The sequence below is a fragment of the Trichosurus vulpecula genome, chromosome 7 (assembly GCF_011100635.1).
Source record: "Trichosurus vulpecula isolate mTriVul1 chromosome 7, mTriVul1.pri, whole genome shotgun sequence".
Lineage (NCBI taxonomy): Eukaryota > Metazoa > Chordata > Mammalia > Diprotodontia > Phalangeridae > Trichosurus > Trichosurus vulpecula.
In genome coordinates this window covers 81096381-81124017 of record NC_050579.1, presented here as the reverse complement: position 1 = coordinate 81124017, position 27637 = coordinate 81096381, and the positions used below count along the sequence as shown (strand labels likewise).

The window sequence follows — 27637 nt, the reverse complement described above, 5'->3', positions numbered from 1 at the left end:
GCTGCATGTAAGGCTCTCAACAACCTACTTTCACCTGAAATTCGACGGCTCCTTGGCTTCTGTGACTGTGCGCTTGTATTTCTCGGAGCTCAAATGAGAAATTCTGGCCCAAAATTCGTTTGCCCCAGTGTGTTGGGGGCAAGGAGGATCAGTGGTAGGGGCAGCAACACACAGAACAGTCTGAGAGGGAGGCAGAAGTGGAGAGCGGAAAAGTCAACCCAACTTTAGGTGAAATTACACCTGGGAAAGGGGTAACCAGAATTCTATTTTATGAGAGGCTGTGGGGGAAGGCAGGCCCTGGCAGAGGGGCCCTACAGTGATAGGACCCTGGGAGTGGGGCTGAATGTACAGTGCAGGTTGGTGGAGGACCTCAAGGAGCTCAAAGAGGAGAACTGAATCCCTCTACTGGTTGTGTTTTGGGCATATTGTTCTTCTCCTTTCTTAGGCTTATCTCATTCTCTTCCTGTTGGATATCCTTCTTTTCTGGAATTCTTTCTCCTCAAATCACCATCTCCTGGCTTCCTTCATGTTCTACCTAAGATCCTGCTATTGTCAAGAAGCCTTTTCCTATGCTCCTTAATGCTGGTGCCTTCTGAGATCATCTCAAATTTATCCAAATATTCATTGGGACAGATGGATGGTTCTACCAACAGTGTATTAGTGTGCCTGTCTTCCCGCAACTGTTCCAACATTCTGCACGTATCTTGTTTGTACATAATTGTTTGCATGCTGTCTCCTCCTTAGCCTGGGAATTCTTTGAGGGAAGGGACTGTTTTTTGCCTTTCTTCGTAGCCTTAGCACTTAGCACAGTACCTGGCACACCCTAGGTGCCCAATAAATGCTTGACTGATTGACTCTTCCTTTGTCCTGTCAACTGTGTTTGCACAAGGCTCAGGCTTAATTAGCCTGCTATTTTCTCTAATAGGTGCTCTTTTAGGGTAGAGCCTATCTCTTATATAGTATAGATTAACATCTATATTTGAAACACTGTCATCCATAACTTCATTCTTGTATCCTTTTTTGTCTTGGGTATATCTATATTTCCTTTGAGGGAGGAAGGCAGGGCAATTGGGGTTAAGTGACTTGCCCAAGGTCACACAGCTAAGTAAGTGTGTCAAGTGTCTGAGGCTGGATTTAAACTCAGGTCCTCTTGACTCCAGGGCCTGTGCTCCACTCACTGCGCCACCTAGCTGCCCCTGCATCTATATTTCTTCCAGTGGCTACTTCATTCTCAGTCATTTATCTTGAAACCTTGGAGTAATCTTTCACTTCTTTCGTTCATTCCCTGTACCAGTTAATCAACAAGCCTTCTCAACAATTACTTTCCAACAGTCTTTGAGGGGGAAAAAATCATGCTATTAATGCCTCTTGTTTTTATGTTACAATCAAATTATTTTAAGAGAAAAAAATTAAAAAGCCTCCACCTTCAATCAAATCGGCTTCTTTGACAAATAAAATAATTAACCAGAAATATCTAGTTTGTTGACTGCGTCTGATAATTTCTGCAACATTCTGCCCTCGTAGAATCCTCCCTCAACACTCTCCACCCCCGCCCCAACCTCTGAGGGAGGAGGAATGCTTTACCATCTAATCTCCTGGTCCTCAGTGGCTTTCCATTATTTCAGAGTTCAGCTTCCTGCTGGTGATACTTTTGTTGTTCTCATCACATGTATCTTGTTCTTTTGGTTCTGCTGATTTCACTCTGCATCAGTTAAGAGCTCTCCATGTTTCCCTGAATTCCTCCTATTCATCATTTCTTACTATGCAATAATATCCCATCAAATCGATATCCCATAATTTTTGTTTTCCAGCTATTTCTCTATAGATGGACACCCACTTTTTTCTAGTTCTTTTCTACCCATAAAGGGTGCTACTACAAATATTTTGGTATATGTCGGTCCTTCGTTTCTTCATTTGAACTGCTTGGAGTATCAGCCGGGTGGTAGGATCACAAAGTGACTCCAAATCAATATCCAGATGGATATCCAAATATCCATTGGGACAGATGGATGGTTCTACAAAGAGTGTATTAGTGTGCCTGTCTTCCCACAACTGTTCCAACATTAACTGTTCCTATTTTTGGTCATCTTTGCCAGTTTACATGGTGTAAGGTAAAACCTCAGAGCTGCTTTAATTTGTATTTCTCTATTAGGGACTTAAAGTATGTTTTCCAATGGTCATTTGTACTGTGAAATCCTTTTGAAAACTGTTCATAGCCTTTGACCACTTATCTATTAAGGAAGAGAACTCTTGTTATTATGCATTGTTAGCCAGCCAGTGTGGGCAGCTAGGTGGCATAGCGGATAGAGTGCCATGCCTGGAGTCAGGAACACCCAAGTTCAAATTTGACCTCAGACACCTACTAGCTGTGTGACCCAGGGCAAGTCGCTTAACTCTGTTTGCCTCAGTTTCCGCATCTATAAGATGAGCTGGAGAAGGAAATGGCAAACCACTACAATGTCTTTGCCAAGAAAACCCGAAACAGGGTCACAAAAAGTCCGAAATGGCTGAACAACATCAATAAGCATTTATTACATGCTTACTAAGTGCAGGCACTGTGCTAAGATCTATAATACAAAAAAATTGGTGCATATAGGGAAGGGAAAAAGCATTTACACGGATAGCACCTACTATGTGCCAAACACAAATCATTTGATCCTTACAACAACTTTGTAAGGTAGGTGCTATTATTGTGCCACTTGATAGTCGAGAAAATTGAGGTTAAGTGACTTGCCAGAGTCAAATAACTAAGAAGCATCTGAGGTCAAATCTGAATTCAGGTTGACTTCAGGCCTAGTGCTCTATCCAGTGTACCATCGACCTCATGGCTGGGGAGATAACAAGCAGATAGATATGTACAAACAAGGTGTACACAGGATAAATAGTATGTAATTAATAGAGGGATTTGAATTGAGAGGCATTAAGAAGTCTTCCTATAGAAGGTGGGATTTTAGTCAGAACTAAGGAAGCCAGGAGGCAGAGATGACAAGGGTTCCAGGCATGGGAGACAGCCAGAAAAAAACACCTGGAGCTAAAAGGCAAGTGTCTTATTTGCAGAACAGCCAAGGAGACCAGTGTCACTGGATGAAAGAATTTGTGGCAGGGAGTAAGGTGTAAGAAGACCGGAAAGGTGGGTGGGAAGAGAGGTTATTAAGGACTTTGAATGTCAAGGAGAGGACTTCATATTTGATTCTGGAGGCAATTAGGGAGTCACTGGAGTTTGGGGGTGGGGGGGAAGTGTGACATGATCAGTCCTGCACTATAGGAAAATGTAGGATGGAGTGGGGAGAGACTTGAGGCAGGCAGACCTGCCAGCAGGCCATTGCAATAGTCCAGGTTCAAGGTGAGGAGAGCCTGTGCCAAGGGGGTGGACCCAGTGGCAGAGGAGAGATACTGCAAAGGGGTCAATTCTTTATGTATCTTGGCTTTCAGATTTTTACTGGTGACATTAGATGGAGCTATTTTTTCCCCCACTTTACAGTTTCTCTTATTTTATTTTCCTTGACCTTATTCTTCTCTTCTTTTCTGCTGTCACTACATTATGTCTGGCTGCATTATTAATTCAGCCTCTGTGATATATGTGGTGAGCATTTCAAATCAGCTCATGTCCTGCTTTCCTTAAGCCTACATAAAAGTAGTGACTTTCTCTATTAGTTATCTAGGGAGGGAGCACAGTAACTGTGGTACTCCACTAGAGAAACCAGACCAGTGGTCTCTTCAGTCTCTCTAGTTTGTGGAGGAGTATAGTCTCCCTAAGGGGAAGCGGGGTGGGGGGAGGGTGGCAGTTAGGTGGTGCAGTGGATGGAATACTAAGCACTGAGTACCAGGCCTAGAGGCAGGAAGATCTGAGTTCAAATTTGGCCTTAGACACGTACCAGCTGTGTGACCCTGGGCAAGTCATTTAACCTCTTTTGCCTCAGTTCCTCATCTGTAAAATGGGGACACATTGGAGAAGAAAATGGAAACCACTTCAGTATCTTTGCCAAGAAAACTTTTCCATAGGGTCCCATAGAGTGAGACACAACTGAACAATAGCCTTCCTAAAATGTTGCAGGATTACTACTCTCCACCAGAGGGTGCTCAGCCTGCATATTTTTGTTGTTCAATCGTGAGATCTATCCACCCACCTCCTACCCTTGAGGGTAGGTTCAGAATTTAATTCAGTGGATGACATGGAATATTACTCAAAATATTAAAATATGGAATCTACAGTCAATACACAATTCTAGGGGCCTTAGATGCGGATTTGTCTGTCTATACTCTGTTCCCTCTGGTCATAGTTCCACTCACATCCACAGAACTCATCCTCAACAAGCTGTGATTATGTATTTTATTGAATATATATATTTTTTAAAGTGAGGTAGGGAAAGAAATTGATTAGTACTCTTATATGGAGCTACCCACCTCCAACCATCTCATGAATCTCTTCCCTCTTTTTTTCCCCAGATCTTTGGGGGGAAATTTTTTGGAGTCACTGACTCCCATAACTTATAGAAAAGAGAGAGGCAAAAGGCGTGTGTGTGTGTGTGTGTGTGTGTGTGTGCATGCGTGTGTGCACATGCGTGCGCGTGTGTGTGTCCATTCGTGTGCACATGTGGCACAGCCTTTTCCTCCTTACTCATCAACGGACAGAATTCTTAAATGGCTGCCATTGGTCCAGGATCTAGATTTATACCACAGTCTGGTCTCTGGCAGTTTTACCCCATCTTCTCAAGTCTACCATAGCTGCAGTCTTACAACTTATAGCCTTAAAGAGAGTTAACTGGGACACTAAGAGGTTAAGTCATTTGTCCAGTATCATTTAGCCAACATGTGGCAAAGCCAGATGTTGAACCTATGAGCTGATATTGGAGCAGCAACAGGTAGAATTCAGTGGTAATGCCAGCAGATAATAGTGATAGTTGGTATTTATCTATCTATCTGCCCATCATCTAACTGTCTATTGCTGTACCTTATTTCATATACATCACCATATACAACACCAACAGCTGACTAGGGCAGCCAAAGGCAAGCCAGCATAGCTAAAGCAGAAAGGCTTCCTGAGGAAGAGACAGAAGGTGGCTTGTGATATGTGGGTCAAACCATTGCCACCTCTCAGTGGAGACTGCCCAGGACACTTTTCAGCCAAGGGCCACTTCCACTTCCACCCCCCCAGACTACAAGCCCATTGCCTGTAGCCAACATCTAGGGGAGCAACCTTTGTGTAGATGCTGCAGTTCCAACAACCTCAGTAGCCAGCACTACCAAAGACCCGGAATGGAAAGTTCTCGCCACCAGATTCCTTGGCACACTAAGATGGTTGATTGAATAAGGTTTTATCAATGTCATTAAAGAAGAAGCATTGTCATCTTTGCCACTGCATGCTAAGAACCTTTCCATCTGACTTGTAGCCAAAACTTCTTATATGTGTTATATCCCCCAGTCAGAATATGAACTCCTTTAGAGGAAGAACTGTCTTATTTTTCTATTTGTATCCTCAGCACTTAGTACATAGTAAGTGCTTAATAAATGTTTTTTCATTCATTCATATGATCCCATGGCAGCAGAGAGCAGCCCAATAAAGAACAACTCAATGGAGAAGCCAGCAGAGAGCAGTGTGGTGAAGAAGGCAGATCATTAGAGGACCCCAGCTTAGCAGAGAAAGTGGATCACAGCCCACTAATAACACCAGTGGATATTGATAACTCAGGAGGTAAGCAAGTAGCAACTACAGAGGCAGAAAAGATTTCCAACAGGAACTGACTCTCCCTGAAGACCTAGTCATGCATGTTCCCTAACCACATGTATTCTCCAGCTACATGTGTATGTAAGTGCCCTTATGTGTGGATTCCTCCAACGAATACCACTGGCCCTACTTCTAGCCCTACCCTCAAAGCCTTCATGGAGATGTGACCTATTTCCTCAGCAGGTTCTATAGCCTCACCCACCTCCTCAATAGCCCTCCTCAATGTGCCCACTTGTTCCAAGTAGGTATGCTGTCTCCCACTGGTGGTGTGGTCATCTGAGAGTATAGCCCTGTATGTATTGGGGTGGTAGGAGCTATTTTGTTACTTATTTCATCAAATATCCTGTGCTTTGAACTAATGTATCTTCTAGTTGACTTAGTAAAAGAAACAAATTGAGGGTGGTGGTACTGGGGGAGGGAGTGTGTGGCTCCTAAGTTGTGGGTTTTCAGAATGTACTGATCCACAACATGCTTTGAATTTAGAATAACTTTTCAGGGTTCCTTCTGTGAAAGGGGAAGGGGAGTTGCTAACTAAGAAAATCTGAGAAGACAGAGAAGACTAACATTTAAGGGAATCAGAAAAAAAAACTTCACGGGGAGGTGGGACGGGAAGGTAGGATGAGGAGACCTGAGTCAAGACCTGAAGGGAGCCGGGGATTCTAAGAAGCAGAGAAGAGGGAATCACCCAAGATCATTCTGGTATCCTAGATCAGAGCTGGAAGGCACCTCCAGAGAGGATCTTGTCCAGCCCCCTCATGTTACAAATAAGGAAAGGGAGTTCCAGAGAGCTTCAGTTCCTTCCCCAAGGGCATACATACAGCTGGTAACACTTCTAGCTTAGATCTTCTGATTCTAACTCTAGCGCTCTTCCTAGCAGTCTAGGCTAACTATGTTAAGTGGAGGGAGGGCGATGGATGCTAGGAAGGTGGAGTTGACAAGACTTGGCAGCTGATTACATATGAGGGGGTGAGGGAGAGGGGTGATTTAAGAATTGTAAACCTGGATGGACTAGAATGAGAATGCTCGCAACATAAATTGCGGAAGTTTGGAGGAGGTATGATGAATGAAGAAGCATTTAAGTGCTTCCTATATGCAGAGCATCGTGCTAAGTACTAAGGATTCCGAGAAGAGTGAGACTGTCCCTGCTCTCAGGGAGCTCACATTCTAAATAATCCAAGTAGGAGGTCTTGGCTGCAAGTCAGATGGAAGACCCAAGGGCCCTTAGAGAGCAGCGGCAAAACAGTAAATCTTGTTCTTCAATGTTATTTTCATTACAAAAACCATATTAGTTTCTGATTTGGCAGTGTCCAGGACACTAGTGGTAAAAGCTTTCTTTTTGGGGTCTTCTGGAGTTTGGGCTATTGAGGAGGTGGGGGCTACAGCACCTGCCGAAGAAATAGCCAGGTCACATCTCCATGATGGCTTTGGGGGTGGGGCTAGAAGTAGGGTCAGTGGTATTCGTTGGGGGAGGGGTACTGCTGTGCCCAGGGCTCTTGGGGTTGCTTACCTATCCCTAGCAGCTGGTTATCAGTTGGTGTTGGGTTAAGGGGGAAGGTAAGACGTTTTTGACGAGTTGGCTTTGAGATACTAACAAGAGGGGGTACTAACAATTAGGTTGTATGCTGCATTGTTTTCTGTTTGTGAGGTCACCAAGCGGTGTAAAAGATGCTGTTCAGAAAATTCGGTGGGCTATTTATGTAGTGAGAAAAGGAGTGCCACCACAGTCTGATGAAGTGGAGAGGTGTGCCCCTTTAAGACTTTTGAAAACAGAGTGCCCTGACATCTTAAAATCTCTGTCACCTGCCTCTTGTATCTGTATGGACTGGGGGGATTCAACTGCTTAAGGCAGGCCTTGATTGATCCCTTACTACACATGGAATATTAAGCAATTTAAAGAAATCTGGGTAGAACCTTCTAAGGGAGGACACGGGCAGAGACAAGCAGAAAGTATGGACAGGTTTGGCTCTGCGTGTGCCATGGAAGGAGTGCTCTCCTTGATGGGCTCGTGAATCCTTTGAAATGTAGAACTGAAGCATTGAGATAGCCATTATATAACTATTTAAAAACTGCTGGAAGGCTTTCTTTAATAAAGAGAAAAAAATTTTTTCCAATGCTAATTAGCCACTCATTAAAAAGGGAAAAAGGAAAGGAGGTAGCAACATAGAAAAAAGTTGGAACTGCCCTAGTTAGCAACTTAGTAACCCAGGCTACTATATCCTTGTTGAAAGGTGAGTCATGGAATCTTAGGTATATGGGAATGTAGGGAGCACAGAGATCTATTACTGGGGGGTAAGAAGGGGTGGGGTGGGGTGAGTGCACAGGAGGACCAAGGTTTCCAGTGTCACAATGCGGAAATTTGGTTAGAGGGGGGCAAGATGGGGTGGTGCTGGGAGGGAAATAGGAAGAAGGTCATCAGTTCCTATTGCAGAGGTCATTTGCATAGACTTTCAGGCTTTCCACCAGTAGCACTGAGGTTAAAATGAAACTCCTCACCACAGTCCCAGCCAGGCCTTTTCAGTCCTCCCTCCTAAGACAACCTATACTCAGGCTGGGGCCAGGAGTATGGTCGTAGTTAAAAGGAGTTTTCCGACCGACCATGACTCAATTAAGAGTTTAAATACAGTCTAAGTGGTGGCAGAAGAGTATAGTTTAAAAGAGAAGTACCAAAGGGCTTCTTTAGTTAGCTGACTGTATGCAACTGTCTGGGGTCTGAAAGCATAAACAGTTGAATCAGCCCCTGTGGCTATGCTAATGAAAGTCTTCCCCTTTGAGGAAAAACACTGAACAGCAAGTGAAAATCAACATAGAGAGCAGTTCAGTGGAAATGTCAGGAGAGAGTAATAAAGAGCAACCAGTTATCGAGAATAACTGCAGAAGATGCTGGTCCAAAAGAGAAGGCATCTTACAGACCACCATCTTCACCAGGAGACATCAGAGAAATAAGCAGCAGCTAGAATTTTAGTGGGGATGCAACCATAGGTGGATGAATTGCACTGGCTGTGTATATAGTTCCTTCCGCTGGTGATAGGGTAACCTATGGGAGAGTGTACTTCTGGTGTTTATTAGAGAAATCTTTTTTTTTTTCATTTATTTTGTTTTGAATTGTGTCCTCTGGTTTAGCCTAGTAAATGAAACACACAGGTAGGGGACTTGTGAGCTATGGTTTTGAGTGGATACAGATTCCCAAAGTGTCTTGGCGCTAGGGACAATATAAGGGGACCCATATGTGTGAGATATTTGGGGACAAAGAAGAATGGCAAGATCCTGGAAAAAAAAGATCAAGACCTAGTGATTAGAGCAGAAAAGTTGTTTGAGACCTTGCCTGAAAGTTAAGGAAAGCTAAGCAACAGCTAGGAGGGAGGTGAGCCTTTGCCATCAATGAGAATAGTAGGGGAAAAGCATCTAAAGGCTTTTAATACTAAAATTGCAAATGGTTGGCATTGCCTGGGGTATTTTTCTAGAAAGTCTCAGATTATCTTAAGTGACAGGCTTCAAAGACTAATGAAATGAAAGGCAGAGGTTTTGATAAGCAATGATTGATAATAGTTGAAACTTAGTTAAGGTATAGGACTTGTGAAAAGCAGCATGAACTAATGGTTAGAGGGCTGTATCTGAAGCCAGGAAGGCCTGGGTTCAAGCTCTATCTTGAATTTTTGTGGTTGGGTCATTTCAGTAGTGTCCAGCTCTTTGTGACCCCATCTGGGGTCTTCTTGGAAAGATACTGGAGTGGTTTGCCCTTTTCTTCTCCAGCTCATGTCACCCATGAGGAAACGGAGGTAAACAGGGTTAAGTGATTTACTTAGGGTCACACAGCTAGTAAGTGTCTGAGGCCGGATTTGAACTCGGGAAAATGAGTCTTCCTGACTCCAGGCTCAGCGCTCTATTCACTTCAACACCTAGCTGCCCAGACATTCAAACTCACTATGAGACTCTGAGCAAGTCATTTAACTTCTCAATGCTCTAGATAAGTCTCTGGGATGATATTGAAGTGATAGTTCTGACTTCCATTAGAAGAGGAAGCTTTCTTACCTGGGAGTTTCCCATATCAATGAAATTATAGGTCTAGCTCCTTATTCTTACCTATGTGACTTGTACCTAAATGTTCTCTTTTAAATTTTGAATTAATTGCCTCCCCACCCTCAGCCCCCCACTCCAAATCATAAATATTGATCGTAATTAGAAAATAGCATCATTGTGAGCGTAGTGGAAAGAGGTCCTGATTAGGAATTCAAGAGACCTGGCTCATTGTTCAGCCTTGCAAAGGTCACAGCCCATTTCCTAGATTTAGTTTCCCCTTCTGCAAAACGAGGAGCCTGAACATGAAGCACTGTAGTATCTGTGTCTGTAGGTATACAACACAGATTGGATTGGCTGCATTTTCATCCATATCTCTCCATCAGCTAGTCTCCTTATCTAAAAGTATTCCAGTTGCTTGGTGCTTAGTAACCAAACTGCAGGCACTGTGCTTCGGAGGAATTGACCAGACTCTATTCAGAGGGCGTGCTCTGCCAAGCCAAACAGCTTCAAACCAGAAATGTGTCTTATGTGTTTAATCTCCAGGGTGAGAATGTAGGCTCCCTGAGAGCAAGGGACCATGCTTCAAATTTCTTTGTAGCCTCTGCAGCACCCAGGATGGTGGCAAATATGTTCTTGGCACTTAGTCCTTGGAGGGGAGGGTGAAAATGGACAAGTTATGATCATAACAGTCAAGCTCTTGGTCTCAATTTTCTCCATTATCTTACACAGAAATACTTTGGAGTGATCATGGCTTCTCTTTCTTCTTTGCCCCCTACCTACATACATCAGTAGGAATCAGTAAGTGGTTCTAAGTGACATCTGTTGGATCTTCCCTTTCCAATCCATGGTCTCTCTCTACTTCCCATCACCCCTTGCTATTTCCCTCCCAACTTTTCCCTCCTGGTTTATTTCTCAAACAAGCACTCCCCGTCTTCATCTCTCCACCCGCCCCCCCATCTCCCCCTCCCTCCAGCTCGCTTGTCTATCTTACCCTAGTTTGGAAATGCTGCAAACCACTGAGCCTTCTGCCGTTGGCTGGGCCCGACTGTCAGTCTGCTGGAATAAGGCATCTCCATTGGCCAAGCCGGAGGTGGGTCCCGGGAGCTGGATATAAAACACGGGGCGGGCATCGAGGAGCCGTTTTGACAGGACAGGTCGGAAAGGGATAACGGGTTGGGAGCGAAAGGGCTGCGAAGCTGGGGTGCTGAGTGCCCAGCAGCGGGGGGTCCGTCTGCATTCCTTCTGCTTGTGTGCCCAGCCCCGCGCGCCCCGCTCTCTGGCAGCCCGCTGAGACAACCGCCGACGGTCAACGGCTCCCTGAGACAACCACCGCCCCAGCTAGCCCCTTCACCTGCGGGTGCCGCTCCCCCAAAGAGCCTCGTCCTGCCGCCATGAGCCAGGTGAGCCCGCTCGCCGGGGGCCGCCCCCTGACCCTGCCCTGCCCCGGGGAGGGAGGGGGAGTGAAGGCGGGGGGGGGGGGCTGCTGCGGGAGGGGAACCCCTAAAGGGACGCGTTGCGGGGTCACCCGTGATTGGGAGGGGAGCACGGAACCCTGAGGCAGCCCCCCCACCTGCCCACCTCGAGAAAGCCTTGAGCTGTGAGGAAGAGGGTGGTGGAACCCTTAGGTCACTGGGATGTGAGCTTACTGCCAAGGGCGGGCAGGAGCTTTAGGGGTGATTGGAATGCTATGGGTTGGGTGGGGGGATGGATTGGAGCTCAGAGTGGCAGCCTTACTACCCACCTCTCCCCGCCCCACATCCCCTCAAGATTCTCCCACTCTGCAGCTCTGGCTGCCTGGTGCCTGGGGCTATTCCTGGGCACCCCAGGTGCATTCCTTCCCCCTCCGATCTAAGGATTCATCCCTCTTTTATTATTTATGCACTTCTCTGACAACCCTCCGCCCTCCTCCCTTCCTCCTCCCTCCACCCTTGCTTCAGCTCAGGAGACTTTTCCTTCTTTAGGAAAGAAAATGGGGTGGGGGCAGCCCTCTGCTGGGGGGCAAACTGGAGTCTAGGGAAGAGCTATTTTATCATCTTCAGTAATATACCTTGGTGGGTAGTTTCCATAGTCTCATATTCGAATATCTGTCTTGTGTGTGTGTGTGGGGGGAGTGGATTGAAGGTGGAGAAGTACCCTTAAGTAGTATACATCCCTCCCTCTGCAGTGTCTGTCAAGCTGTATGGCTGCCAGGGAAAACCTCATTGGAAATGAGGGTGGCTAGTCTCAATACAGTCATCTTATGGCATTCTGGTCTCAGACTGTATCCATGGGGGAGGGCAGAGCACTGCCCCCAGTTGCCTGCTTGGGCTAACTTGTTAACAGTCCCAGATCCAGCCAGAAATCAACATTCTATTGCTAAAGTGTAGCTATCTTGGGGAGTGACAGCTCCAGCTTGCTTCCTGAGGCTGTTTTCTTCTCAGAGGGTAGTTCTCCCTCTGTGCCCTTAGTGACTTGGGATCGTCAGGAAGATTTGTAGAATTTCTTTCGGGGCATGAGTTAACCCCAACTTCTCGGCTTGGTGCCAGAGCCTTCTGTTTCTCCTTTCTAGTTTGGAGATACTGGAAGGGGGCAGGGGAGAGAAATAGTACAAATGTTCCCAAGGTCACCTGCTTAGAAACAGGGCCTTGGAGTTCTGATTCCCGCTTGAAGGCTCAGGCTACAGAATTTCTCCACTCCCTCTTGCTGAGCCATCCAGGGTGCTAATTGGTTCCAACCCCAAAGTTTTCTTTGGTTGCTATGCCCACTAAGTTTATCTTAATAAATTCAGTTAGTCTAGGGGCCACTACATGAATGGAAATGGCTCCAGCCCCTCAGCTGATTGCAACCGTGACCGAAGGGAGCCTTTCAAAGAGGGAGCAGGAAATGGACCAAGACTACCTCCTTCCTTCACCCCCAGCTTTGTTACTGAGTACTAGTGTGAGAGCTGAGGTGACCTTAACATTTACCTGGTCCAACCCTCCTCCCCCCTTGTGTAATTGGCAGATGAGGAAAGCGAGTCCCAGAAAGATGGAATCACTTTCCCAGAGTTGCCACAGCTTAAAAAAAAAAAAAAAAACAAATCTAGGCCTTGAACCCTGGCCTTCTGACTCGATTACATCATGCTTCCACCTTTTATGTGGATGCAAAGATTTTCTTCTTTCTCCCTTCATTGAGGTCTAGGGATGATCCCTCCTGGCTATTTCTAAATTTGAAAGTTGCGACTCAAGCTGCTCCTGAGAGTCTAAGCGCTAAGAACTGTGGCTGCATGGAGCCGATGAGGTTAGCCTCTTCTATTGCAGTGAGGGCACCACTCCTCTGTGGGACACTGCTCTAGGAGATGGTGTTCCCTTTAGGATTCTGATCAGAGAAAAGCAATTTCACCGGAAGGAAAAACAATTCGATGTCTTAAGGGCATATAGGTCCTGGGGTGTGTGTGGGGGGGTGATGCCCTGACTCAGTAGCTGAGTCTGATCTCAATCTGGTGGGTAGGGTAGTGGAGTGGTAGGGGGTAGAATCTCATGATAGAGGATTAGCCATCACTGTGTTCAGTGCTGCTAGGTGTTCCCAGTCTGTCAGAATGAACTGGATCTAAATAACAATTTGGCTCTTGAACTGTCCTCCTTAGCACGTAATTGAGCCCAGCACTAGAGATGGATATTTATAAAAATCAAACTGCAAAAATGAACCACCTGGGCTGGTACAGGGACCAGCTGACTCTGGAATTGTTCCCCAAGGGGTTCCTGCTTCCCAGGGGGCTCAGGCCCAGCCTGTTTTCTTCCTCTCGTCAAGACTGTTGTGAAAATCGGAAGTGCTGATTGAAGGTCCGGAGCTCCGGGGAGACTCCGAGGTGCCTCAGTCTTTTTAGCCCATCCCTCCAGGCAGAAGTGCCCAGCTTGGGGAAGCCCTGGGTACCCTGCATCTTACGCAAGCTTTGCCTCCTCCGCTTGTCCGTGTCCTTACTCCAGAGAAGCTGTAGGAAAGGGGAAGGTTTGGAATTCCCTTAGGAGATCCCCATTTCACCTGGAGAACCAGTGCTTGGGGGAATCCCCTTGGGCTTTACCAAACTGAAGCTAGAGGGGCTTAAGGATGGGGTGGAGCGGATACCATGGGGATAGCAGTCTGCTTCTGTTCAGTTTTCCTGGCTCTTACCATTCAGTACTGCAGCAATGGATTTCCCTTTGAGCGCGTTTGTGTCTGCATGCGCATAGGGAGCTGTTAGAGACTAGCTCATGCACATTTATGGGTTCAAGTAGGGTTTGGTGGCTATGTGGGGCGGCTGGGCCTAGGGGCTCTGGTTTACTAGCAGGAGATGGGAGCTCAGTATATCTCGTGTGGTCCTATAGCTTCTATTTCAAGAAGCGATGGGGACATGGTTTACCCAAGGATCCTGGTTCCTTTCTGTAACCCCACTGTCATGTAGTGAATCTGGTTGCTTGAAGCATAATTCGGGTTCCTTTCCTCCTCTTCTTACTCTGCTGCATTCCTGACCTGATGGAAGTCCCTCACTGGTGTCCTTCACTCCAGTAGGCTTTCTGTTGAAATGGGGCATATGGGTGTTTAGGTGGCTACTCAGATGGGTCTATGCTGCATTGCCACTTGGCAAGGGCTGGAGTGGTTGGCAATTCACTAGCAGCATTCTGGGGGAATTCAGAAACACTGTCTTTTTTACTATATTACTATTTCCCTTGGGCATGGTGTATACCCAACTAGGAGCACATGCTGCTATCTTGGCACATCTGGGCATATATATATATATATATATATATATATATATATATATATATATATATATATATATATATATATATATCAGCATCTGGTTCCTGCCCTCCCCCTCTTACTTGGCTACATTCCTGACCTGACCAAAGCATAGCTGCAGTCCCTTACCCCAGTAGGCTTTCTGTTGAAATGGGGCATATGGATATCTAGGACTTCTCAGATGGGTCAGGGCAACCCTTCCCATAACGGAATCTCTATCAAGGTAACACAATTCTGCTGTGACTTTTCTAAACCAGTAGGCTGGAAACCTGGTATGGACTAGGAATGACCCCGTGTTTCTTAATAAATACTTGTTAATTGGTTTTTCTCCCTTTAATTGGCAGTTCCATCCTTTTTATGGAATTCTTACATAAAACACAAGAGCTGCTTATCATTAGAATACTTACATATTTGAAATAACCCAATGTTCTCCACTTGTGAATGGATAAGGAGAGAAAATGAAGCCTAGCTAGGTATTAAGTTATGCAATGTTTTAGAAGATTCAAGACTAAGTACTGGAAGAAGCTGGTTCAGCACAGTTTCTTAAGATTAGTGTGACAGGCGGTTCCTCTGGTCCAGGAGAAATGGAGAATCCTGTGGTCCTATGGCCTAAAAAGATGTCTCTTCTCTTTCCAGCAAGAACAGCAGTCCATGGACTCTTGGAATTGGAGTAGGCTGAGTATGAGGGAGTCTGTACTGAGGCTCTTATGGGTAAAGCAATCTCATGTCAGATGGCCAATCAGGAGCCAAAATTGATGAATCTTGCACTTGTAGCCAAGGAGTGAGCTCTAGGTATTTACTAGTGTAGTTAGGGGTGTTGGTGTTTGGGGGGAATCTAGTAAAAAAGATGAGTCAGGAGATTGTTTCCTCTGTCACTATTGATGTCCATTGGGAGAAACAGGTGCAAGACTATCCTGGAACACAGAAATATAGCTATGTTCTGTCTTAAGAAAACCCCATTTAAAATCTGAACTAAAAAAGCATAAATTCAGAAGTAATTGTATTTTATAATGATGTGACATAGGGTTCTTTTAAATCATTTGTTTCACCAGTGCATTTAAACTGAATTGATTTACGTGCATTTTTTTTTCAGGAAAATACTTTTATGTCCTTCACTGAAGTCTTACTTTCATGTTCCATAGTGACCCTGGGTTCTTGAAGGCCATACCAGTGAAGTGTAAGCTCTGGCAGATCTTGCCAAGACGAAAAGGTTCTGAGTACATGCCTGGCAATGAAACATAGGTCTCTCATCCAAGGGCCGGTCTAGCTAATAGTTGAGAGGCTTATTGCCAGAAAATTGGCCATCAGGTGATACATTTCTTGGCCCCAGAATTTCAAGAAGCCTACTAAGATGTTGATGGTTATCTGCTAAGGTTGATGGAACTCCCACACTGACAAAATCATGGATCTTTTGTTGTAACTACTGTGTACAATTAAGTATGAAATACAAAGACTGTGACTTAAAAATTAGGCCATATAGAGAGTGAGGGAGAGAAGTTTATGATGGGTCAGAATGTGACAAGAGAAATTTGTGGGGGCAGGGACACACAGTTTAAATTCATCTCTGTCCATTTTCTAATACAAGGCATCTAGTCATTTTAGTGATAAGCCATGCTGGTTGACAGATGCAATGCAAGTATGGAGGTAGATAGCTGGGAGAAAAGTGTTTTCATGTCTCTTTGTATTACGGTGATTTCTATAACAATGCTTACCACATGTGGGTGTGAGGATCAAAAAGCCTACTAGGTATGAAGAGGTCTTTTCCATTTTAAAACACTAAATGTTTGCAAGGTGGTCATTGTTACTGGTACTACCCCCACCACCGCCTTAGCCCCCGGAGCTTATCAGAAACAGCTGCTACCACTGCATTGCAGAGAGGATTGATAGTATGAATTTCTTAAGACATTGCTGGCTGCTCTTAGTCCTGAGCAACTGTTAGGTTCACTGGATGTTGGGGGTAGGACAGGTGGCTCAGGTTTGGGTATTTAGTTCTTGACTCAAAGGTACATTATTTCTAAGTCAAGTTCACAAAAACCATGGGAGGAGAAATGTGAGAGGAAGAGAGAATAGAGAATCTGCTGAGCTGGTTGGTGATAATAAGCAGAAGACCAAGAGATCACCAAATCTTAAGTATGTGGTTTCCAGCATCCATGCTTCTGTCCTACTCTTTAAACTGGGGGGATTTTACCCATTCCTCAGGGGAGGTAAATAGACTTCCTCTTTTCATTAGTTGCCTATGAAATCTTAAGGAAATCTCAAATTACTTTCTCTAGAGCACCAAGGCTTAGGCTCTCCCATTTGGTTTTCCTAGGGGCTGGGTAGTAAGCAAATCATTAGAAAATCATGTGGATGCCACATTTCTGTTTCCCACTAGGGTGACTCCAGAGGTGATGCCCACCTAGGTTTCCTGGCCCTCTGTCTAGTGAAAGGAGATATCAGGACTGATTATGCCCACTTACTACCATTGTCCATGACACCTTTCTCCTCCCACACTAACCCCTCCTGCTGCATGCTTGCTTGTTAGGCTGTGAGGGGATTAATACGTTTATTTTGAGTCATTAGCACCATGGGTGGGATGCACACTGAAGATTATAGTAATAAATGGTGCCTTGGCACTACTCTTCCCCCCAGTGTGAGGTGAAGGCACAGCCCTGAGCTATGTGCAGTGTGCTGCAAATAACCACTCATTAAACTGGTGCAGCCCAAGCTGGTGGAAATGGGGCTGAGGCTGTTGACTCACTGCATTTGGTGAGCTGGCTCGGTCAACCAGTGCTGCCTTTGGCTCTGGGGGGTGGGCAGGAGGAGGAGGGTACAATGCCCTGCTATTCCAGGATTTAGAGGGAGGGATTGCTGGATGGGGGACCTGGGTTGGCTGGAAATTAAGATTATGAAGTCTCCTTTCCCTGTTCTTGGAGGGGCCTGGGAAATATGGTTTCTGGCATTCTTTGAGGGGTTTGTGATGAATAAGGATGAGGGATACCTGAGTTCTTTTTCTGACTATTATTATCTCAAGGGGTGACCTTGAGCAAGTATTTCTTGTTCTAGCTGTGTGAGGGCTGCAGCTGGATCCTATTCTGAAGTGACTGTAGTTCCAGCAATCTCTCCAAAACAGAAGTATGGAAGAGCCTGCCAAGGGCACTTGGGAGTCACAGAAAACTTTCCCTCCTTTGGCAGTGCCTAGTAATTGACAGCAGGACACAGAACATAGCTGGGGAGGGGCTAGTATTGGGGCTGAAGCCCCAACTTGCCCCATGAACTCGGAACCTAGGCCCATTAACTCTGTGTCTCCCTCTAGTCCTTGTACTTTTAGGTTGGGGAGCTTATCAAATCTTGGTCTTTTAAAAGGAAGAAGCCCCTTTTAGGATTCCCTGCCACTGATTTGCAGACACATGTTCATGTTAACGAGCACTGGGTTTGGTATCATGTGCATGCAGCTATGTGTGCATTCAGGCTGTGTTTGTGTACGGCCATATTGAAGATGCAGCACGTAGCTACCTAGGCAGAAGAGGTCAGTCTTTTGTTCCTGATGGCTGGTGCCCAGGACATCCTGCTGATTTTTCTTTAAAGGGGGCCAGTGAGATGGGAACCATGGAGTGAGCTGTGCAGTTCACCCCTCCTGAGATGAGTTCCAACTTGCTGTTTGGAGCAGAGAGGGTGACACTATCTTGCCTGTTCTGGTGGCAGTGGTTGCTGTGGCAACACCATTAAAAATGAAAGGGAGATGAAGGAGGAAGAAGGGGAGGGGCTTGAGGAAGGGGAGGGCTGAGTCTGAGCCTAGGAGCTGACACCCAGGGTTATCCACAGCAACTAGAAAACCACCCCCAAGTTTCTCATGCCTTGGATTTCCCTAGAGCTGTGACCTGCTTCCTTTTGAGGAAAGGTGTGAAAGCAAGGATGTGGGGCTTTGCCTAAAGTCCTAGCTTTCCAGATGCCTCTGCCCAACCAGGAGAACTATCCCACCCCCAAATTGTGTGACTTTGCTTCTACACCAACACTGTCCTCACTAAATAACTTAAACTCTGGGATGTCCAAAGCCTGACTTCCGTTCTGGTCCTACAGGCTTCTGCCCCAAACCTCTACCTCGTCCACAAAGTGCTGTGCTTTCTTGGGCAGGGAGAGCCACCATCAGGCCCCACACCCCCGTCACAGCCGAATTGTCGTTTCTCTCTTGAATCCTGACACTCTGGCTTGCAGCATACACACTTTGGGTTGGGTCCAAGAAGTCCCAGAGAGGCATGCAAGCCTGAAGACTTGCTGTCGGGGGTGTGCCCCCTGCCTAAGACTGTTATACTCCCCTGCCCTGGAGAGCTGGAAACATTCTGGAGATTTTCCAGTTAAAAAACTCAGGGTGGAGATGATTTGGAACTTTTGAATATCTGTGACATCCGAGAAATCAAGATTTCTAGAACTAGTCTATACTAGAAGAGACCCCTCTGGGTATTCCTGCAGTGTAGAAGAGGTCCCCTGGTCTCCAACTCCCCACCTCTCCTCCTAATTCAGAAGGCGGGGTTCTCTCCTACCATTTAGCCTAAGTTGGGGATATTCTATGGCAACTTGGACTCTTTGACCAAGGGCACCCTACTAGCTTGTCCTCACCTGCTGCTCACTAAATTGTTAGAGCACCCCATGTACCTGTGACTTTAGAACCTACTTAAGTGAGTAAGGGAAGACACTAGAAAACAATATTCACCCTTCTTTTGGTTTTCTTCCTTTTTCAAGGTCATACATAGAAGTGAAGGGAACCATTCTTTTGATTTTCCTTCTCCCTGTCCTAACAGCTTTAGAACTGATAACAGAATGAGGTCTCCCAGTCCTCAGAAAGCAGATTCCGTGTCAGACACTCAACTCAGGTGGGCTGACTGAGGAGATAGGGGTAAACTGGCACCTCCTTTCACATGAGAAGCTAGAATACTTTAATGAACTAGTTAACTGATATTTACTATGCTAAGAAGATACAAAGGGAAGAAATGTGTGGCCATTTTCAATTGTTGGGAGGTAGGGAAGAAATAGGGGCATCCAATTTTGGTGAAAGCAGGAACTGGAACGGAGGTGGGGTTGTGGGGAGGGGGAAGGTGGGGAGGGGGAGGCTGTTGCTCCCATTTTGTCCCTGTGTGAAACATTCTGAGCTGGGATATTTGGATAGGTTAGCAGAGACAGCACCTGAGACAGTAGGCCAGCCCTTTCCCTTCTTTTGCTTCTGCTCCTTGTTTGGCCACATTCTCATGTGAGAGTCCATGCAAGCAGAGAAAAATAAAGTGTGCCCATAGGGAATTGGCAGCTAGAGCTTGGCTGATGGAATGGAACATGGTAGCATGCTAGGCCCCAAGTTGAGGAATACAGGAAGGCAGGGAGCCTAGGAGAGGAGACATGGTCTCCATCGGGAGATGGCTGGCTGGGACTGATGGCTCTCCAGGGTGGAGGTTCTGTTGCTAATAAGTAGGTATGGGGGGGGGGGCAGAGAGGAAGGATGGCAAATGAATAGCATTTGGTTCTCTGTGGGCAGGGAGGCTCTTCTCAAACAAGCTTTGGGCTCACTGCCCACCAGGTAACACTTTCACCGCTGTGAAACCTTGGGGTTGAAGGCTAGGAGCTAGGAGATAAACAAGAGATTTAAGCTGAAAGAGAGAACAACTCAAGAGGCTAGGGCCCTGGGCTGCCCTGAGAGATGAGCAGCTTGCTGGATGGTCTATGAGAACCGAAGCTTGAGGGAGGATCCAAACCAGACTTCAAGTAAGGGTTCGAGCATCGTAGACCTGAGGGTGCAGGCTTTGGTTGGGACCCCATTCCCAAATCTTCAGCTTTTTGCTCTAGCCCTGACCAGATAGACCTCCCTAATGCATACGTTGCTAATGTGGTCCCAGTTGGATATAGAGGAAAAACTGAGCTATGGAATAGGTCTTGGTAATAACTGTTTAGCAATTTGTTGGCGAGGGGTGGGTGGTAGAGATGAAATCCGTAGAGTGTGACAACCTTCCCCCCCCAACACACACACACACACACACACACACACACACACACACACACACTCAGACTCAGGGGTTGGGGGATGCTTCTCTGTATTTCTTCCTAGTTTTCTGTGCCCGAGAAGAGAATGCCCTAACCATTAGATATTATTATTATTATTATTATTATTATTACTACTACTACTATTATTATTATCATTATTTCTGGCTATGGGACAACTTGGTATTAGGGGTTAGAAGAGGCGGGGCAAATCTGGGGGGGTTTGGGAAGAAAATATGTAACCTCTCTACAGCCAGAAGGGTAGGGAATTAGGCATAGATTGTAGGAAATAAATACGTAGGCCGTTGCCCTAGTGGCTCTGCATTGGTGTGTGGTATAGCCCAGGGGTGCCGGGCCTCTCAAGCTCCTGTAGAGGTCCTTCTGTGCCTCCTTCATTTTGTTTGGCAATAGAGAAATGGACAAATAAATGCTCTGCATACCCCCTATCACCTGCTATAGCTGAGAAGTATATGTGTCAGAGGATGAAGCAGTCTGTCCCAAAGTTTTAATGGGAACCCCAAATAGAGTAGGAAAAAGCAACAAGAAGAAAAAGCGTATACTCGGTGCAGGTCCTGATAATCATAGCACGACTAGAGGACCAGGATAGGTAGAAGAATAGTATAAGGGGTGTGTTGGGGAGGGGTGGGACTGGGGTTGTTCCTAAGGCCTTATTCCCTTGGCCTGGCTAAACATCCCCTCATTTTAGCTCCACTGGATTTTGGGGGAGGAGAAAGGGAAGAGAGCCTTGTTTATCTTAGGTGAATATTCTGGGCTTTTGGAAAATAGAGGTTAGGTGCCAGGGGGATGCCTGGGTAGCTGTTGGGTTGGTAGTGAATACCAGAAAGAGGGTGGGAGCTGGCAGCTCCTGACCCTAAAAAACCTAACAAAAACAAATAAAAACACAAAGAACTAAATTGAGAAAAAGAGTGGCTATTCTGAGAGCTAAGTGCTGGGGGGTGGGGAGAGGGAGAGGAAGCAAGAACCATAGCATGACTAGAGTCATTTGGATCCAGCAGGAGGTGCTGCAGGGGCTAGGAGGAGTTCCAGGGATCTTCTGTGGGGAAGGGGAGGACTATCAAATGTTATTCCCCACTCAGCTCCCCCCAGTAGAGCCCCTGACTATCTGTTTTTTAGACTGTAGTTCTTTACAATATCAGCCAAATTGGAGCTGGGAGTCCCCATGAGGCCAGACGGCTGTTGAGCTGTGGCTTCATTCCAGAGGCAGTAATCTCAGGAGAGATTCAGGCAGGGAGGGGAGGAGCAGGGAAGGAGGGGTCCTATATAGCTCAGTCCTGACATACATCCATGTTTAGAGAGCCCTCAAGGACAACTGATATGAAGTAAGAAAGAGAGAGAGAGATGAAAGTGGGCCACATCACAATGAGGTTCTTCCTGGGCCTCCGGGCTGGGGTTCAGGTTATTGTCACCAGTCGGAGCTGGGGTGAGAGAAGGGAGTGGCGGTGGTGGAGGGATTATGGGGAGCAGGCTCAGCAGCAGATAATTGGATAATGGCTGAAGCAAGGATCAGGGCTGGGGGATTTACTGGCAACAGGGAAAATGGCATATGAAGAGTCAGCGCATAGGAATTTTTTCTTCTTAGTTCCCTCATTCTGCTCATCTAGGGGTGCTTGGTGGCTCTGTTCCTGTTGCCCCTTTACCTTCTCCATGTCAGGCTCTCGCTGCGTGCGCAGCCCCTAGCACTGGCCGCATGCCAGAGTGGGGAGCATTGCCAGAGCTTGGCTATTGTTAGCCTTCTGGATTGGTGATATATAAAAGCAATTTGCTTCAAGGGATGAATATAGGGACCCAGAGTGGGAAGGGGATGGAGAAGAAGTGCTAAACACAGAGGTGGAGGACCGGTGTTCAAATTCTAATTCAGCTACTCACCCCTCTGGGACTTATTTTCCTGTCTGAAAGATAAGAGGGTTAAAAAAAAGACTTCAAAGGCCCCTTCCCCCTCTAAATCTATGATAATCCCATGAAATTTTGGCTCTACTTCCTTAGGGGATAGTCCTGAATATACATTTACCTGTTTGGTTTCCCCTTTAGAGAAGGAGAGGAAGAAATCCTGTGTGGTCCCAAAGATCACAGTGTAGAAATTGAGGGCTACTATGGAGGATTTTTGAGTTGGGAGGGCCCCTGAACCATTCTTGTGGAGAGTGTTGAGAGTGGAGGGAGGGAATAAAGGCTTTAGCTCCTGCTTTAGGTTGTGGTGGATGAGTGGGTAAATTAACTTTCTGGTATGAGAGGTGGAGAAGAGGATCACATAAGGGACCTTAGAAATCATTGAGTCTAAGCCTCTTCATTTGACAGATATCAGACACTTAAGTCTAGAAAGGTTAAATGATTTGCCTAAGGCTTCACAGTTGAGTAGCAGATCCAGATTCAAGTTCAGGTCCTCTGACTCCAGATTCTGTGCAGACTTGGGTTCAAATTCCAACTCTGAAACCAACTGACTGTATGACCCTAGGCTAATCACTTAACTTCTTTAATTGGGGACATTATATGCAGCACTCCACATCCATAGACTACCCCCTATCCTAAAAAAAGGATGGAGGTATATTTCCTCATTTCTTCTGGGGGATGGGGTAGGGCAAGATTGGTTATTTTAACTACATAATATTTATTTTTGTTTTATTATTGTTTTTGCTTACATTGTTGTAGTTAGTGGTCAAAAGATATGAATAAACAAATAGTTCTCAAACGAAGAATTACAAACTATCAACCATATCAAAGACTGTTCCAAGTGATTAGAGAGATGTAAAATTAATACAATTCTGAAGTTTGACTTTGCTAACACCAAATTGGCAAAGTTGAAATGAGATGGAAATAGTCAATACTGGAGAGAAGACACACAAATACACTGTTGAAATGGTCCATTCTGGAAAACAATCTGAAAGTATACATTATATGTATGTGTTCATACCCTTTAATCCAAAAAATCCCACTGTTGGGCATATGCTTCAGGGAGGCCAAAGACAAAAATCATCTATACTCCAATATTTCTAGCAGCTCTTTTTGCCAGCTAGCTGGAAATAAAGTGGGTGACTGTTGACAGAGGAATGGACAAATGTTCTCACTTTATACATGAGAAATCTGAAGCCCAGGGAAGGCAAGTGACTTGTCCTTAGTCACTGAACAAGTAGCAAAGCCAGCATTCAGATACATAGCTTGCTCTTTTTTTTTCTTTTAACAAACAGCCATTAGTTCATTTTAAAAGTTTTTCTGTTAAAAAGTGTAACTTCGCTAAATTTTATTTCCTTTCTTGTACAAGAAACTTTAAAAAAAGACAAAAACACTTAACTATGCACATGATGTGACCAGATCATCTTGAAAGTATTCTTCTTAGCAGAAACTCTTTGTTTCTAAGTCTTGGTAAGGTCAGAATTGACTATTACCATACCTGCTTAAAATTTTCCTTTGAGTTCTTGTGACTTATTAAGGCTGTATTGAACGAAGTTAACATTAACACGCTGTCCTAAGTACCACAAAAATATCTAAAAGAAGACAATACTGGAGAGTTATGTATTATAGCTCTTCCAAAGCCAGGATACTTGAGGCAATCATAGCTGGAGGAAGGAGAGCTAGGAAGGATGGTGGGCTAAGGGCAGGCTGCTTCTCACCTCCACTTGTGCATTCTTTTCTAAGGAGCTCTTTCATTCTTGTTTTTTCTCCTCAGCTCAGCACCAACGAGTCTCCAAAAGCCAACCAGGCATCCAGTCCAGAAGAAAAGGGTGAGTAGGATTGAACTAAGCAGTTTGTAGGGCAGTGGTATCAAAAGAATCTGTATTGTTAGTGTAGAAACTCCTTAAAACAGCAGGGCACAGCGACATAGGATGGGTTAGGATCAGGATCTGGCTACACCAGTGGCATCACTGGTCTGCACCAAATACGAGCAGGGTTTGCATGAGCAAAAGGACTTTCTAGGCCAGAGCAGTTAACCACTCATAACTTTTCTACCTTCTCAAGCTGTGTTTCCAACCAAAACCCAAGGGAGGAAACTTCTTTACCTTTTAACTTCGAAGACTTGTTTTGGGATTAAATCAGGGATGGAGCCAGAACTGTCAGGAGGAATAGATTGTTGTATTTCTGCCTCATCCACCAGTGCAGGAACTTGAAGGGCATTCATTCTAAGAGGGAGGAGTCAGAAGATAAGGATGGCACTTTTGGCCTTGCAGAAACTAAGAGTCTGTAATGCTCCCGAAGTCCCTTATCTTGGTCTTGAGGTAGAGAGGCTCCTCCTGGCACAGGCACACTGTGGACAGTCCCCAAACAAGTACCTTGTTTAAATTCATAACATAGTATCACTCAGGAAACTCTAGGTGTGGGAGGGGTAGGGAACCCTGGAGCCCAGCCAAATAGGGGATTTTAATAGTCTATTGGTTTCTGGAAGGGAAAAGGAAATGGCACTGGTAAACTTACCCAGGGGTCCTCCTTACTGTCCGCAGAGAAAACGGATGCCAAGAAGGGTGAGGAAGAAGAAATTGATATTGATCTGACTGCACCCGAGACAGAGAAAGCCGCACTTGCCATTCAGGGCAAGTTCCGCCGGTTCCAGAAAAGGAAAAAAGATCCCAGCTCCTGAGCCACCAGCCTGAACCTTTGTCCTAGTTTCCCTCTTCCCTCGCACCCTTTTCCATAGGCCCTGATTCTTCTGTGTTCTTCTGCTCCTATTTTCTCCACCCTGTCCCTGAGGCAGTATCAACCTTCAGAATTGCCCCTGCCTCAGCCATCAGGGTGGCATAGCTATAAGGGACTGGGGGAAGTAAAAGAATCCATTTAGCAGCCGCTTAGACCTAAGAGTGAGCCAATCTCTCCCTGGAGATAGTGATCCCCCCGCTTGGTGTCTAGGCCTTATGTTAAAGAATAGGGGTGGCTCTGGTGGGAAACAAGAGCCTCAAGGCTGAGTAATGGACCCCCCCTGTTCGCAGGGAATGTCACCATCAACCCAGAAGAAATTGGCATTGATATGACGGCACCTGAGACAGAGAAAGCTGCACTTACCATCCAGGACAGGTTTCGGAGTTACCAGAAAAAAAAACAAAGTTCCTCCTAAGCTGCCAGCCCTGCCTTTGCCTATCACCACCTCCTCCACAGACCCTGATCCCATGTATCCTGGTTTCTCTCCCCTGCTAATCTATCTGTGAGGCATAACTGTAAACCCTTATAATGTCCCCTGTCCCCATCATCAGAGTAGCAAAGCTCTAAGGAACCTGAGGAAGCCAATCTCTCCTGTGTGAATAGTGCTCCACGGCAAGGTCTTATGCTGGAGACTAGCAGTGGTTCGCATGGAAGCAGGGCAGGAGATGATAGACCCTTGGGCAGCTGAAGCAGAGCCAGGGCTTCAGAGAAGGGTGTTTGGGGGAGAGGGGGACACTTTTCCTTTCTATCACATGCAAGCTTAGAATGTAGGTATCATGTATTGTCTTATAGCTCTCTATGTACCTATTCCCAATTTCCTCTTATGAGCTGAGCCACAGCAGGTACTGGAGCCTCCCCTTTCCACATCCCCACTTCAAACTCAAGAGCTTCTCACAATAGTGCATGCTGGGTAGATTAGAATTTCAGGGGAGGAAGACTGGGAGTAGTAGAGGCAAAGAATTTTCTCCCATTTCCCACTACCTCTCCCACCTTACCATTCTTCTAAGGCCAGGAAAATGAGAGGGGAGTTCAAGAAGCTCAAAGATGAGGGGCAGGCAGGAAAGCTGGGGTTGGGACAGACTGAGGGTAGAAGGATATTGAGAGGCAGGAATGAGAAGCAGTGAGGGTTTCCTGAAGCCTTGAGGTAACGCCCAGGTGAGTGTCCTTGGGCTCTGGCTAGCCTCCCTGCCTCTGTGCCCTCCCTTTGGCCTCCTGAGAGCAGTGTCTTCACCTTTCCCCCAATCTCCACCTGCCCCACTGTGGAGGCAGGGCAGAAATTAACAGTCCTTCTCCCAAGGTTTTAGCATGTTTAATAAAAACCTCAAGTGAGTTTGTTTTTGTCTCTACTTTATCTGGGGGTAGAGTATGGAAGTTGGGCCACAATGGCCACAGGGTGGCCTTGGGAAGAGTGTTGCTGTCCACAAGGAATCCAGGTGAGTGGTTTTCTATTGCTCAACTCCCAAATGTGGATTCTGACAGGCAAAATTGCTTCATTTGTTTTCATGAGACCCTAATTCTTCTTTAAATCTCCTCCCACCTCTACCATGCCACCCACCAACTTTGCCCTCACCTTGATTAACCTCTCTTTTCAAGTTTCTTTGTCTGCTATAGTCACCTCCCCCGCCAGGCACCTGCATTGTCCTCCCATCCCCCTCCTTCCCTCTGAGCTCAGAAGTTAGTGCATACTCCTCTCTGAGAACAAACCCCAAATCAATTGTCCCTCTACTCCTCCTCCCTTGTTATTTTAAGTTGAGGGGGAAATGACATTACCAGGGGGTCAGAGGCAAAGAGAAGTCACACTGCAAATTTATTAGGACTCTATATGACAATTATAATAGCTCTCCATTTAGCTTATGGTTGCTGATTAATGATGCACGATGTGAGAAACTCAAAGCCCTGCTTAGGGAACCCTGGCTCAGAGAACGAGCTGATCATTCCATTCTCCTGATCTGTGATGGGAGTGAATGGTCCTGGCTACTGTGACTAGCCTGTAAGAGATTGGCTTCTTTCCCTAGACTAGGCCTTGTCCTCCTGGGATTGACTCCAATTAGCATACTTTACTGGGTCCTCAAGGGGTAGGGAAGCCCCATATTCCAGCATGTAGAAATTGTAGGGATATGTGGCAAATGGGAACAGAGTTCCTACAATCCATGGCCAAAGGTTTACCTCTGTATCCTAGTACTGCAGGTAATACCACGGTCCAGGACCAACAAATGACCCATACCTTCAGGTGCTGCCAGGGAAGAAAAGGAGGTAACAGATCTATAGGGGACTTGGCTGGTGGGAGCTCTGCTCTATGTCTGTGTGCCACTGAAAGTGCTGTGTTTGTTGCTGGCCTTGACATTTTCCCTGAGGGTGCAAGTGTGGCCCCTCAAGCTAGATATGATACTTGGAGGGCACAGTGGTAAAGTGAGTGTTGCTTGCTCCTAGCATTCTAGACAGGAGGATAAAAGCCCTATCCTTGTCATACCTGTCCCCATTCCTGTTGTCATCTCAGTGCCCCCTTCAATTATT

At 45.9% G+C, this 27637-nt stretch overlaps 1 protein-coding gene across 1 annotated transcript; it reads left to right on the top strand.

The window, feature by feature from the left end:
• Positions 1-10881: 10881 nt before the first annotated feature.
• On the top strand, positions 10882-26453 carry PCP4L1 (Purkinje cell protein 4 like 1). Its single transcript, XM_036766437.1, has 3 exons — positions 10882-11142; positions 24162-24216; positions 24931-26453. Exons 1-3 carry the CDS (start codon positions 11134-11136, stop codon positions 25065-25067), a joined length of 201 nt encoding a protein of 66 aa, XP_036622332.1. The 5' UTR covers positions 10882-11133; the 3' UTR covers positions 25068-26453.
• Positions 26454-27637: the final 1184 nt, after the last annotated feature.